At 34.7% G+C, this 11,735-nt stretch overlaps 2 protein-coding genes across 3 annotated transcripts; one reads left to right on the top strand and one right to left on the bottom strand.

Moving 5' to 3' along the window:
- Positions 1 to 3,287, top strand: LOC120262093 (glutamine synthetase nodule isozyme-like). 2 transcript variants are annotated; one of them, XM_039270147.1, is made up of 13 exons: positions 1 to 148; positions 419 to 458; positions 808 to 911; positions 1,118 to 1,166; positions 1,254 to 1,360; positions 1,461 to 1,548; positions 1,771 to 1,899; positions 1,970 to 2,044; positions 2,123 to 2,176; positions 2,278 to 2,315; positions 2,411 to 2,570; positions 2,741 to 2,801; positions 2,900 to 3,287. In XM_039270147.1, the coding sequence occupies exons 1-13, from the start codon at positions 75 to 77 to the stop codon at positions 2,992 to 2,994; spliced, it is 1,074 nt and encodes a 357-aa protein (XP_039126081.1). In that variant the 5' UTR covers positions 1 to 74; the 3' UTR covers positions 2,995 to 3,287. The 2 variants fall into 2 exon arrangements, with proteins under 2 accessions (XP_039126081.1, XP_039126082.1); XM_039270148.1 differs by lacking the exons at positions 2,411 to 2,570; positions 2,741 to 2,801 and having other exon boundaries at positions 2,902 to 2,959.
- A 675-nt stretch (positions 3,288 to 3,962) lies between these two features.
- On the bottom strand, positions 3,963 to 11,090 carry LOC120261240 (phosphoglucomutase, cytoplasmic). Its single transcript, XM_039269041.1, has 18 exons — positions 10,937 to 11,090; positions 10,265 to 10,346; positions 9,074 to 9,129; positions 8,392 to 8,505; positions 8,190 to 8,252; positions 7,907 to 8,023; positions 7,727 to 7,827; positions 7,404 to 7,463; positions 7,209 to 7,308; positions 6,961 to 7,118; positions 6,783 to 6,878; positions 6,052 to 6,115; positions 5,898 to 5,979; positions 5,349 to 5,524; positions 5,151 to 5,227; positions 4,682 to 4,814; positions 4,385 to 4,501; positions 3,963 to 4,268 (listed from the first exon to the last, which is right to left on the bottom strand). Exons 1-18 carry the CDS (start codon positions 11,015 to 11,017, stop codon positions 4,197 to 4,199), a joined length of 1,749 nt encoding a protein of 582 aa, XP_039124975.1. The 5' UTR covers positions 11,018 to 11,090; the 3' UTR covers positions 3,963 to 4,196.
- Between the last annotated feature and the right edge of the window lie 645 nt (positions 11,091 to 11,735).

The following is an 11,735-nucleotide window of genomic DNA, read 5'->3' as shown; positions in this document are numbered from 1 at the left end:
GAAGTTTTTCACATTTCCTCCTCACATCTCTTCATTGTATACTATTCCTGGCTTCTTCCTTTACTTCACCAACCATGTCTCTCATCAATGATCTTGTCAATCTCAGTCTCTCTGATCACACAGATAAGATCATTGCTGAGTATATCTGGTTTGTCATGCCACATATATATACTTTAATTTTATTTATGATGTTTTTGTTCTCTGTTTGTTTAATAGAGTTTTTTTTATTTTTTTTATTGGCATTATACTATTTCTGTTTTCTGAAGAATAGTTTTCTGCATATTCATTAATATTTATTTGAAAAGTACTTCATTTTTTTTCTGAAATTAGTAAGGTTAGGTGTGTTATTGTTTGATGGAGAGATTTGATGCACCTTTTTCTGGCTATTACTTGTTATCTGATTTATTTTGGTTTACAGGGTTGGAGGGTCTGGAGTTGATATCAGAAGCAAAGCAAGGGTAAAATTTCTAAGTGGCTCATTGTCTTAATTTTATTTCATCATAGATTTTGTCTATAATAAATGGCATTTTGAGTATGGTCTTCTTCTTCTTCTTCTTCTTCTCTCTTTCTCTCTGTATATATACATACATACGTATGTATGTATGTATGTATGTATGTGGTATGACTTCTATCTGTTCTTTTGTCGTTTAGTTTGATATTTATATTGAATTGATATACTAGGTATGACTTCTATCTGTTCTTTTGTTGTTTAGTTTGATATTTATATTGAATTGATATACTAGGTTGTAATCGCTTTATATATATATATATATTGATTTAATGTGAAAAAATGCTTCTTCTGAGCAGACACTCTCAGGCCCTGTCAATGATCCAAGCAAGCTCCCAAAATGGAACTATGATGGCTCCAGCACAGGTCAAGCACCTGGACAGGACAGTGAAGTGATCTTATAGTAAGGCATATTTTTTTATTATTATTATTATTATTATTATTATTATTATTATTATTATTTCTAATAAGATCATAGTCCTAATAATCACAAATCATCTAATTAAACAAAGATCAACTATAAGTATGTCTGAGGTTTTTTTTTTCTTTTTTCTTTTTGACGCAAGTTTTTACATTAGATTGAACGGATTTTTTGCAATTAATGTGCAGTCCCCAGGCCATATTCAAGGATCCATTTAGGAGGGGGAATAACATTCTTGTAAGCTTATATTCTTCAGTTTTTCCTTTTGAACATGATAACATTGATCCTCTCATTAAAATTCACATTGTTTCACATCAATCACAGGTTATGTGTGATTGTTATACACCGGCCGGAGAACCGATACCGACCAACAAACGCTACAATGCTGCTAATATATTCAATCATCCTGATGTTGCTGCTGAAGAGCCTTGGTATACTTGTAATTTATTTTTCTTAATTTTATGCTTGTTTGTTTGATTTCATGATTTATACTTCTCTTATTTATATACATTTTTTCAAAACCAAAACAAGGTTTGGAATAGAGCAGGAGTACACTCTTCTGCAGAAAGATGTCAACTGGCCTGTTGGTTGGCCTTTAGGTGGCTATCCTGGTCCTCAGGTATTTATTTATATTTTTCTGAAACATAATCAGTTTCATTTAATTCCTAGATTGAAAAAAAAAATGTGCAATTTTAATTGCTGACAGTTCATACCTTCCATTGATCATGTTTATCTATTCTGCAATTCTAGTTAAACAAGTATCAACTCAAGCTTAACTTCTACTAAAAAACCTCATACTCATCCATTTCAATGGAATTAATGAATTCAAAAATTGTATCAGGGTCCTTATTACTGCTCTGTTGGAGCCAATAAGTGTTTCCGGCGTGATGTCGTTGATGCCCATTACAAGGCTTGCCTTTATGCAGGAATCAACATCAGTGGAATCAATGGAGAAGTAATGCCAGGACAGGTAACACTAGCTTAATCTTCTTCTCTTGGATTCAAACTTCAAACATTTGCATTAATTTAATAATCTTCAGTGGGAGTTCCAAGTTGGCCCTGCTGTCGGTATTTCTGCCGGAGATCAATTATGGATTGCTCGATACATCCTTGAGGTAAAACTGTGCCTACTGTAATTTCTAGTATGTGGTATGAAGATATTACTACCATTTTCTTTTTCTGTTGTTAAACAGCGAATCACAGAGTTGGCTGGTGTGGTCCTCTCTTTTGATCCAAAGCCAATTCAGGTTTGATTTCTTTTGCTGTTTTAATGTCATTGTTTTTGTAAAAGTTCATAATTCTTAAAGTCGTTTATTTATAAAAAAAAAAAAATTTCCTGTGTGATTAGGGAGATTGGAATGGTGCAGGTGCTCATACAAACTACAGGTAATGTCAATGTGACATTGTAGATATTAGTGCATATCACCTTTCATGTATTTGATTTTTTGCTTATACTTTCCATTATTTGTGTATATATACAGTACTAAGTCTATGAGAAATGATGGAGGCTACAATGTAATAAGGAAAGCGATCGAAAATCTTGGTCTGAGACACAAAGAACATATTTCTGCTTATGGAGAAGGCAATGAACGCCGTCTCACAGGACGACATGAAACTGCAGATATTAACACCTTCAAATGGGTGAGTTACAAACATTATAAGAGACACTAAATAAATAAGCTCATGTACTCTAAGATATGTGATCTATTAGAGATAAATTTCATTAATATGATATAATTGTTAGCCATAACAATCTATGTCAATTAGATTCTTTTCTACAAGGTAAATTCTTATAATTATATTTTTGTTAGGGAGTTGCGGACCGTGGAGCATCGATTCGTGTCGGCCGTGACACCGAAAAAATGGGCAAAGGTCTTGTTTCTCTTTGATCATTTTATATTCAAGTTTAGAATTGATATTTTTTTTTGTAATCAAAAGTTAAAAAGACATAGTTTCTGATGTCTTAACAGGTTACTTTGAAGACAGGAGGCCAGCTTCAAACATGGACCCATATGTTGTTACTTCCATGATTGCTGAGACTACCCTCCTTTGGAAACCAAATTAAGAAGTTATCTCTTCCATGAGATTTCAAGTTCTTGAGTTCTATAATCAGTGCATTGTCTTTACTTTAGTTCCTAGCTTTCAATTTGCATGAAATCAAATAAGGAGGCACAATGCTTACCTGCTACTTCTGCTTTGTTTTGTGCTCTCAATAATATGGAAGACATAGACTAATTCTAACTTTCTTCCTTAAGTTCCTCTCTTTTGTTAGTCAGTTTTCACGGTAATTTCACCGTGCTCCGTTGTAATCTGGTTTCATTTTAACAAAGTTATCCATTTTTCTTTTTTACTAAAAAATTCTTTCCTAAATGTTATTAAATGTTTGATGTTGCATGTGGTCACTGGACAGGGGGTAAAATTTACCGCAGCTATTATATCTGATTGCATGCATGCAAGTGTTCTCATTATTTGTTGTAACTCATCTTATTCCAATTCTGACTTATTTTTTTTGAAAATTTTAATTCTGACTTAATTGAGTATTTAAGTTAATTATCCTTTGAAGAAGAAAAAATACTTCCTTCGACTTCTGATGAAATAAATATTTTATTTGTTTACTTTTATAAAAGTAGATAAAACAAGAGAAAAGAAAAATCCGAAAAAACTCTCTGCTTAAATTTCTATTTTAGAATTATGTGTGCATCCAATGAAAAACAAGAGTATAGACCTTCTATTAGTCATTTGATGCTTTTATTTTTTCTTTCTTCTAAATATAGACAAAACCCCACAGCCATGCACCATTCTGTGAAAACGGAATTTGAACTCCAACCTCTTATTTATTTGGGAGTTAACTCTTCCACAACAGGAGGTGGTTTATTGGATGCATTTGCAGCATTTCAACAAAGTCAATAGATTATTCTCAGTAACTCATATTTTACCCATCCTTGGAATGTGCAATAGGTCCATGTCTTGGGTCACCAGTGGGCCTTCACTGCGGTAAATGCATTGTAAGCAAACTTTTGAGGTAACTTAGCATAAGACAATACAAACTCAACCACACTATTTATTTTGAAATGAGATAAAGGAAGTTAATATCAAAACGAAGTTCACAACGCCACGTTATTTCAATCTTCAACAAAAGACACGAAAAACTCTCATCCGATGCAGTTATTATACTCAACATCAACCCTGCATAGCTCACCGGAAACACAGTAATTATATAAAATACTTTCAGAATGAGAAAAGATAACCCAGACTTGGATATTGAATTTAGGTAATGACTGTTGGTGCCGAGCGGCCTGTGAATTCTTGCATCTTGGAAAGCTTTAGAGCCACTTCCACCTGCAAATAATGATAATCCAATTTAAGTTTCATCTGATAAATCCTGACAGCAGCTGAGGAAGGTAATGTTTTCAGTAAAAACTAATGAGGGGCAAGTCAAATAAGTAATTGCTTACAAGGGCAGCAAGGGCATCTTGTGAATCTCTTCCAGTCTTTGCAGGGTCTTTCTCATACTGCTCGATGTAGACTCGGATGGTTGCACCTACTGAGCCAGTTCCAGAGAGGCGGAAAACCTAGAATCAAATTGGATTTAATTTAGAGAATCACAGAAAAAAGCTTCTCCAGTATGTCTAATACACTATTACAAGTTCACTTGATAATAAGCAACAACACATCAAGACTCAAGTGCAAGGGACTCCTCAAAGTTCAATTATGAAACAAGTAAATATAAACAGCAACAAAGAGTTGGTTACCAGTCGAGATCCATCCTCAAAGAGATATCTGATGCCCTGGTGCTTTGAGATTGAACCATCAACAGGATCCTTGTACTCAAATTCATCTGCTTCAGCAACCTTTGAAACATCAGATCTTATACCCTGTATTATCCTGTATAAGTCAGCAGAGTCTCAAATCAGTATATTACTAGTGATTGGATACCATCGTTGAAAAGTGATGACATGATAATTGAAAACTAAATGTTGAAATATATATACAAGGGAATCCTTCACCGCAAATCAAAATTGCTATCAGATGTCAAACTAAATGTTGGTTATTAGTGATTGGATACCAATGTTGAAAAGTGACAACATGATAATTGAAAACTAAATGTTGAGATATATATACAAGGGAATCCTTCACCACAAATGGAAATACATATCACATTTCAAACTACAGCTGTCATATTACTAAATTAAAGCATCGACAGAGAAAAAAACAACATACTTGTTCACATCAGCAAGAGATGATTGCAAGTTGACCAAATGTGCCATGAGTTCTTTAGCAGCACCTGCATCCACATTCTTCACAAACAAAAACAATTTGCAAATACTGTTATTGATGATACACATAAGTAGCAATTCCATGAAAAAGGTCAGACACATAAACCAACAAATCATTTGAGAAAATTTTATATCATCAGACCTCATAGTCATATCGGGTATAATAATGGCGGCCATAAGTTGACCAATGCTGCAAAACTATGTCCTCAACTGTAATCATCTTTCCACCATTAAGGTTATCTTTGTTTTTATAAGCAAGGATAGAAAGCCAAGCTAGAACTGCCCATATTCCATCCTTCTCTCGAATATGATTAGAGCCTGCAAAAGAACCAATAAATGTAAGTCCCCCTATTAGGCCCTCCCACATAAAAAGTCATCATTCATGTTTACAATCGCAAAATAACTTTATTAAAGAACATTTGAAGAAATAAAAAGGTTAAGAGATCAAAAAAGGGCACTCATTAAGTACACATTTCATGCATGCATGCCGCTCAAAATGAGCATATTAACGAGACAGGCAGAAGTTGCCTCTAAATCAAGAATATGATGAATTACACAGACACTAAATTATGATAGTTCCCAGAAATGTCAAACAAGTATCACAGTCTGATATTATAAAACTTGACTTTACATGATTGAAAATGTAACCAGATACGTCTCATCCATCTTTAAACAAGTTGGAAGAACCTACCAGTTCCAAAGCTTTCTTCACCACAGATTGAACAAACCCCAGCATCCATCAAGTTCCCAAAAAATTTCCATCCAGTTGGAACCTGCAATGGTTTAGAATCAAAATATTTTTAAATCCTTCATGAAATTAGCCTGGATAAGTAAAAACAAGTTACCTCAAAAAACTTCAAATTCAAATTCTTTGCCACAACGTCAAGTGCAGCAGAGGTTGGCATGCTCCTGCAAGTGGGTAACAAATATTTCAGCATCTTGTACAAGAGCATGAGATATGGCTTAGAGAAACTTAATTATTAATATAGTAACAAAAAAGGGCAAGTTCCAAGCAAGAGCAGAAAAAGGATATTGGAAAATGGAGTTTGGGAAGGAGTGGATTTGTGGGCAATCAAGGGCAACCTAACTGATCAGACAGAGATCATAAGAATTTAAAAAAGAGAAGAAGAATGAGAAGAAAGAGAATAAGTAGCATTAAATCAGGATCCTCCCTGATTAGGAAGGTTTATGAATTGGAGCATAGACAATGAAGGGTGGGCCATATGAACTGATTCTTGTGCAGTTTAAGTATCACCAACTGCAGTAATGAACATGATATTATGATAGTCATTTCCTTCTGAAGCCTTCTTTCATATTGCCAAATACCTTAAAAATAACAGGCTAAATGTCATCTTCTCCTCCTTATGCTTATATATACCAGGGAAAAAAATTGATATGTCTATGCATTAGGGAAGGTGAAATAGCATGTCCAATATCTTCTCGACCATCAACATCTCTAATAGTATCAGAAAATTTATCTAACACTAAAATAAGAACCAACAGAGCAGAATACACATATGTAAGATGAACCTAATTTAAATCACACATAGCATCAGAATTAAATGCTTGCAAGTACCTGGCAACACCCTTCAGACCAGATGAGAAATAAGGAATTGACTGCACTGCATTGGCCGCAATTATGGCAACAGAGTCAGATGGAGTGACAAAAAACCTAAAAAGCCAAGTTGATCTTGTAAGTTTAAGCAATAAAGTTATTCCAACATAATACTAAGCTGACCAAATAGAACATAAACCTTTTGCCAAGGATCATGTTGCGATCTGCATCACCATCAGCAGCAGCACCAAACTCTGGTGGTTCGTCTTGAGGGCTTGATTTGCCCAAACCCATGCGTGCAACCAATTCCTTTGCATACGTCAAGTTTGGATCCGGATGTCCACCTCCAAAATCTTCCTGTATGAGCAAAGAAAAATTACATTATAAGATAAATATTGAACTGAAAAATATAAAAACACTGAAGACATTATATTATTTGTAAGACACCTTAGGAATACAATTTATTAATGAACTTTCATCAGCACCAAGCTCTTCAACGAAGATCCGCGTTGCATAAATCCCAGCAACTCCATGAAGAGCATCATAACTGAAAAACATATACATGCAAACAATGATGAGAATGGTGATTTGTCAGGCATAGAGGGTATACTGATGAAAGCAAACTGCGTACAAGTTACATACCAAAATGAAAATTTTGGCGATGTGAGCAGCCTCTGAATGGACTCAAAATCAAAAATTGACCTAAGACAGAAAGGAGATTAACTAAATTTAAAAAAGCAAAGCTTTTACAAATATAAAATTAACCAATAGCCTAACACATCAAAATTTGCCAAGATATTGTGGAACCAAAAAAAAATCAGCATCCATTTTCCTTTTAATTTTTGGTGTCAATATGAGCATTCATGTTCCATTTCTGAGATTTGAAAAATAATGCATAGTCTCAACACCCAAGTGTAATAACAGATATTCTTAAAACATCAGCTAATTGAATGAGGGCTTCTTACTTCATTAGTTTCACATAGTCAGTTGTTGAATCAAAAACATCGACATCAAACTGTCCTTCAGGTCCAGTAAAGCTTGTTACACCTATAGTAGAAGTATCTACCTGTCAAAAGGAACAGTAAATAATAAGCACTCAGTGTATGTAGAAAAACTACAAATTTAAGTTAAATAAATTAGTGTACATCTGGGGGATCAGCAATCAAATACTCCTTAATTGTTTTGGTATTCTCATATATTCTATCAGTAATCCCCTCAGGAGCAGGTCCACCATTTTCCATGTTGTATTTGATTCCAAAATCCTGTCAAGGAATAATATGAAGTGATATTAAGTTAACACATAAAGAATCTGACTGTAATTTTAAATGATATATATGAGAGAATTACCTGGGAATAATATGCAATGATATTAAGTTAACACATAAAGATTCTGACTGTAATCTTAAATGATATACATGAGAAAATTACCTCGTGTGGACCACCTGGGTTGTGACTGGCTGTCAGTATAAAAGCACCTGATGCCTTAGCTCCCTGTTCTTGAAAAGATAAAATCTCAAAGCATGATCTAAGATCCTAAACAGGACTAAATTCACAGAGAAAGAATAAGCGTTGTCCAATTTGCCATCCTTGGGTTCAAAATGAGTAAATATTTATGAAAAAATGGACTTACATCTGCACTAACTCTTTCACGGATAACAGCTGATACTGCAGGTGTTGACAATAAACCATTTTGTCCAACCCAAACACGTCTTACTCCATTTGCAGCAGCCATTTTTATAATGATCTGCCAATTTTAACACACAACACTTAACAAAAAATTTCAATTCATGAATTGAGTTTACAATAGTGACCAATCAACAAAAAACATGTACCAATTATCAACTGAAAAATACACAAGGTGTCTAAGAAGCTCAGTGAAAATTGCCTTGCAGTAATGATCTACCATCCACAGACCCCTCAAATTATGAATTATGAAGCACATATATAATTTAAAATCAGCACATATTTTCTCATCCATATGATATTCTAAACCAACTCCCATAAACTAAAGCGTCCCTATATCTAAAACCAGAGGGTGGATTAGGCCATAGTACATAAAGGTCCAAAACTAAAGAAGGCTTTGTTGCCACACACATATACACACAGTCACCCACACTCACACATGCCTTGTGAGAGTCAAAGTCAATGATCTTATTAATTTAAGTTCTGCTCAAATGTCCAGAAATAATCAACAGATATTTTTGACAGCATACCTCTCCGTAATACTTAACATAGGAAGGCTTCTAAGAGGCTATGATGCAAATTATAAGCAAACCACAAAAAATAAATGCACAAGGCATTATCTGATGTACCTGAATAGCATCCTTAGAGAAGTACCGGCCATCCCCGGAGACAACAATTGTAGCACCTGCATTAAAAGTTAGGTGCTTAAACTCTCCAGGTGAATGAACATCATAAATTGTGTAGTTAAAAGAATAGGAAATGTAGAGTTGGCAAGATGAATAGTGAAGGACAGGGGATCAGCGGCATCCCATGTTAGTTGATGGGAGCATATACCCAATAACAGTAGGTCATGTTTTGCACTGATAAAAGAGTAGATCAAATCTATCACTTGTACTGGTTAAAAACTTATATACCTATGTCTGAATTTTAACAGAAATTGTTTAAAGATACTTTTATAGCTAGTGAAGATAAAGCTTGGGTACTAAGTATGCTTTCCATCTCAAATGGGAAAAAAATGACCACAAGTTGTATCTATTAAAACTTCTCTGATTTAGAAAATAAATGGGCAAGCCAAATGGCGGACCCTAATGTTCTCTGGTGTCTACAGTAAACTTATGCAGGTAAGAAACACCATACTAATAAATTCAACCAGCCAAAATTGATCCTACTCAAAATCCTCGTTACTTCCCCAACTAAGGGAATAACCTTATCAATTTCATTAAGTTCATATAAGAATGGAATGCAAGCAGTACCTGTAGAAAAACAGAGGAGCTTGGGACTCTTAAGTCAAAGAAATTAGTCATGCAACCTTTAACTAACAGGCAAAATTAAAATTCTGTTGTACGCCTTTTTTCCCCCCTCTTTCGCTATAACACCCTTTGAGTAGCTTACTCATGCCAAAAAAAAGCAAGATAAATAAATTGATTTCAATTCAAAATTTCATCTGAATCTTAGATTAATCACTGTAAGTCCCCAAATCGCCTCTTGCTGCTTAACATTTCCTTAGCAGTTCTAAGAGATTAGGAAAACCAATTGTGGCGTGATCAATCACCATCAGAGCAGATACAAACATAGGAAAAAGCCTACATTACCACAAGATCTTGGAGCTTAAACCAAATTTTAAAGATTGAAGAACAGATTATAGCAAATCAGACTTTACAATCTGACAAAGAAAACCAAGAACAAAGACTAAGAAATTTCCAATACAATTACCATTATGTCAAGCAGAAATATTCATTCAGATTTAAAAGAGAAGTTAATCTTTATCCTATTACACTTTACAATTTCTGGTAAATAGTGACAGACTAGACCAAGATTACCTTTCACCTTGTCAGCTGTAAGGGCGTCAAATGTGGATTGGACAAAGTTATGCAGATAATTAGGTTGTGCGAACACAGTCACCTGAAAAGTAATTCAGGTATGTCATGGTATATTTGTCAAAAATTACGAAATAATGAAGGGATAATTCACTTTATCATTTACGCACATCCATAACGGCGCCAAAGAATGGATTCAGATGGCATATTACCATCTGGTATGCTATCCAGAGATGACAATGTGCATAAGAAACATATGCATCACGCAAACATGCTCTGAACTGACTTATTTAGATTGAAACATGCGATGCCTGTACAAATTAGCTTCAGTACACTACGCTACCACACAGTGATCCAAACTTAAATAAAAAACGATCAAATATAAAAATCAAACAGAATAACATCTGCATCACTCCCCAAAGTTCATCCCTTTTCAACCGAAGTACAACCCTAAAAGCCCAAAGACTCATCAAACAATGCAAGATGCATCAGATCACTCAAACAGACCGACTCAGTTGATGAGATCAAACAAGATCATTTTCCACACAGATCAAGAGATCCAAAATTCCAAACAAGCTAGATCTAACTGTACAACATTGAAGAAAAGAATCCAAAAATAGAGATCCAGACCTACAGATCAAAAAAAAAAAATCCCAGATGCGAATAGATCGATACCTTCTTCCGGAGCCCCGAGGTGCCAGGCTTCTGGCCATCAAAAGGCGTAGTATCCTTGCGCGCGACGGCAAAAACCACCATTTTTAGGGCGAGAGGAGGATCAAAAGGAGAAGAGAAAGATAAAGGGAGTGAGGAGGAGAGGAGGGGAACGGAGTGCTTATATAGTGGATGTTTGATGATGGTGATGGTTCTCGATGTCTTCATTCCCGAGTTACTAGGCGGTTCAGTTACCGATTTGGCCGCTCTGGACAATAAGCGGTATGAATAAGTTAACACTTACCACTGGGGGAGCTGAGGTTATATCGGATTCGGGTTTTAAATAATCCGATTTTTGGGTCCGAAATTGAGTGAGATTGATATACAAGCAATCATGTAGATTCAGATGTGGATTTATATATATATTTTTTTTTTTGGGGTTTTTTTCTTTTACATTTCAAGATTTATTGCTTTATTAAAATTTTAAGTAGTTATATTGTTCACATATTAGGGTATAAATACATTATTGGTTGAAATATTTTTATCATAATTTTTAATTTGGGATGAATATCAAAAACCAATTTTGTAAATTAATTCCTTACAATGGACAATGCATAATTACATTTATCAATTATTTTTCCGTAACATTTTCTTTTTTTCCCCTTGATATATTGTTTTGATCGAGAATCTTGATTTTCGGGTCGGGTCCTTAACGGGTTGTTGGATTATGCGGATCCCAAAACTGAAAAACATAATGAGAGTTGAAAATCATGAAAAAAAAATATGGAATTGAGGTTGTGCAGGAGGGGTCCATGGCATCATG

This window comes from Dioscorea cayenensis, chromosome 5 (assembly GCF_009730915.1).
Source record: "Dioscorea cayenensis subsp. rotundata cultivar TDr96_F1 chromosome 5, TDr96_F1_v2_PseudoChromosome.rev07_lg8_w22 25.fasta, whole genome shotgun sequence".
Lineage (NCBI taxonomy): Eukaryota > Viridiplantae > Streptophyta > Magnoliopsida > Dioscoreales > Dioscoreaceae > Dioscorea > Dioscorea cayenensis.
The sequence above is the reverse complement of the archived record's forward strand: the minus strand, read 5'-3'. Positions and strand labels throughout refer to the sequence as shown.

Excerpts from the sequence above, each read along its gene's own strand:
- LOC120262093 (XM_039270147.1), top strand. The coding sequence starts at position 75 with ATGTCTCTCATCAATGATCTTGTCAATCTCAGTCTCTCTGATCACACA. Across the intron at positions 2,177-2,277 it reads TTGATCCAAAGCCAATTCAG|GGAGATTGGAATGGTGCAGG; the intron begins GTTTGATTTCTT and ends CTGTGTGATTAG. Across the intron at positions 2,316-2,410 it reads GGTGCTCATACAAACTACAG|TACTAAGTCTATGAGAAATG; the intron begins GTAATGTCAATG and ends GTATATATACAG.
- LOC120261240 (XM_039269041.1), bottom strand. The coding sequence starts at position 11,017 with ATGGTGGTTTTTGCCGTCGCGCGCAAGGATACTACGCCTTTTGATGGC. Across the intron at positions 5,525-5,897 it reads TGAAGAAAGCTTTGGAACTG|GCTCTAATCATATTCGAGAG; the intron begins GTAGGTTCTTCC and ends GTTCTTTTGCAG. Across the intron at positions 4,815-5,150 it reads TCTCTTGCTGATGTGAACAA|GATAATACAGGGTATAAGAT; the intron begins GTATGTTGTTTT and ends TGACTTATACAG.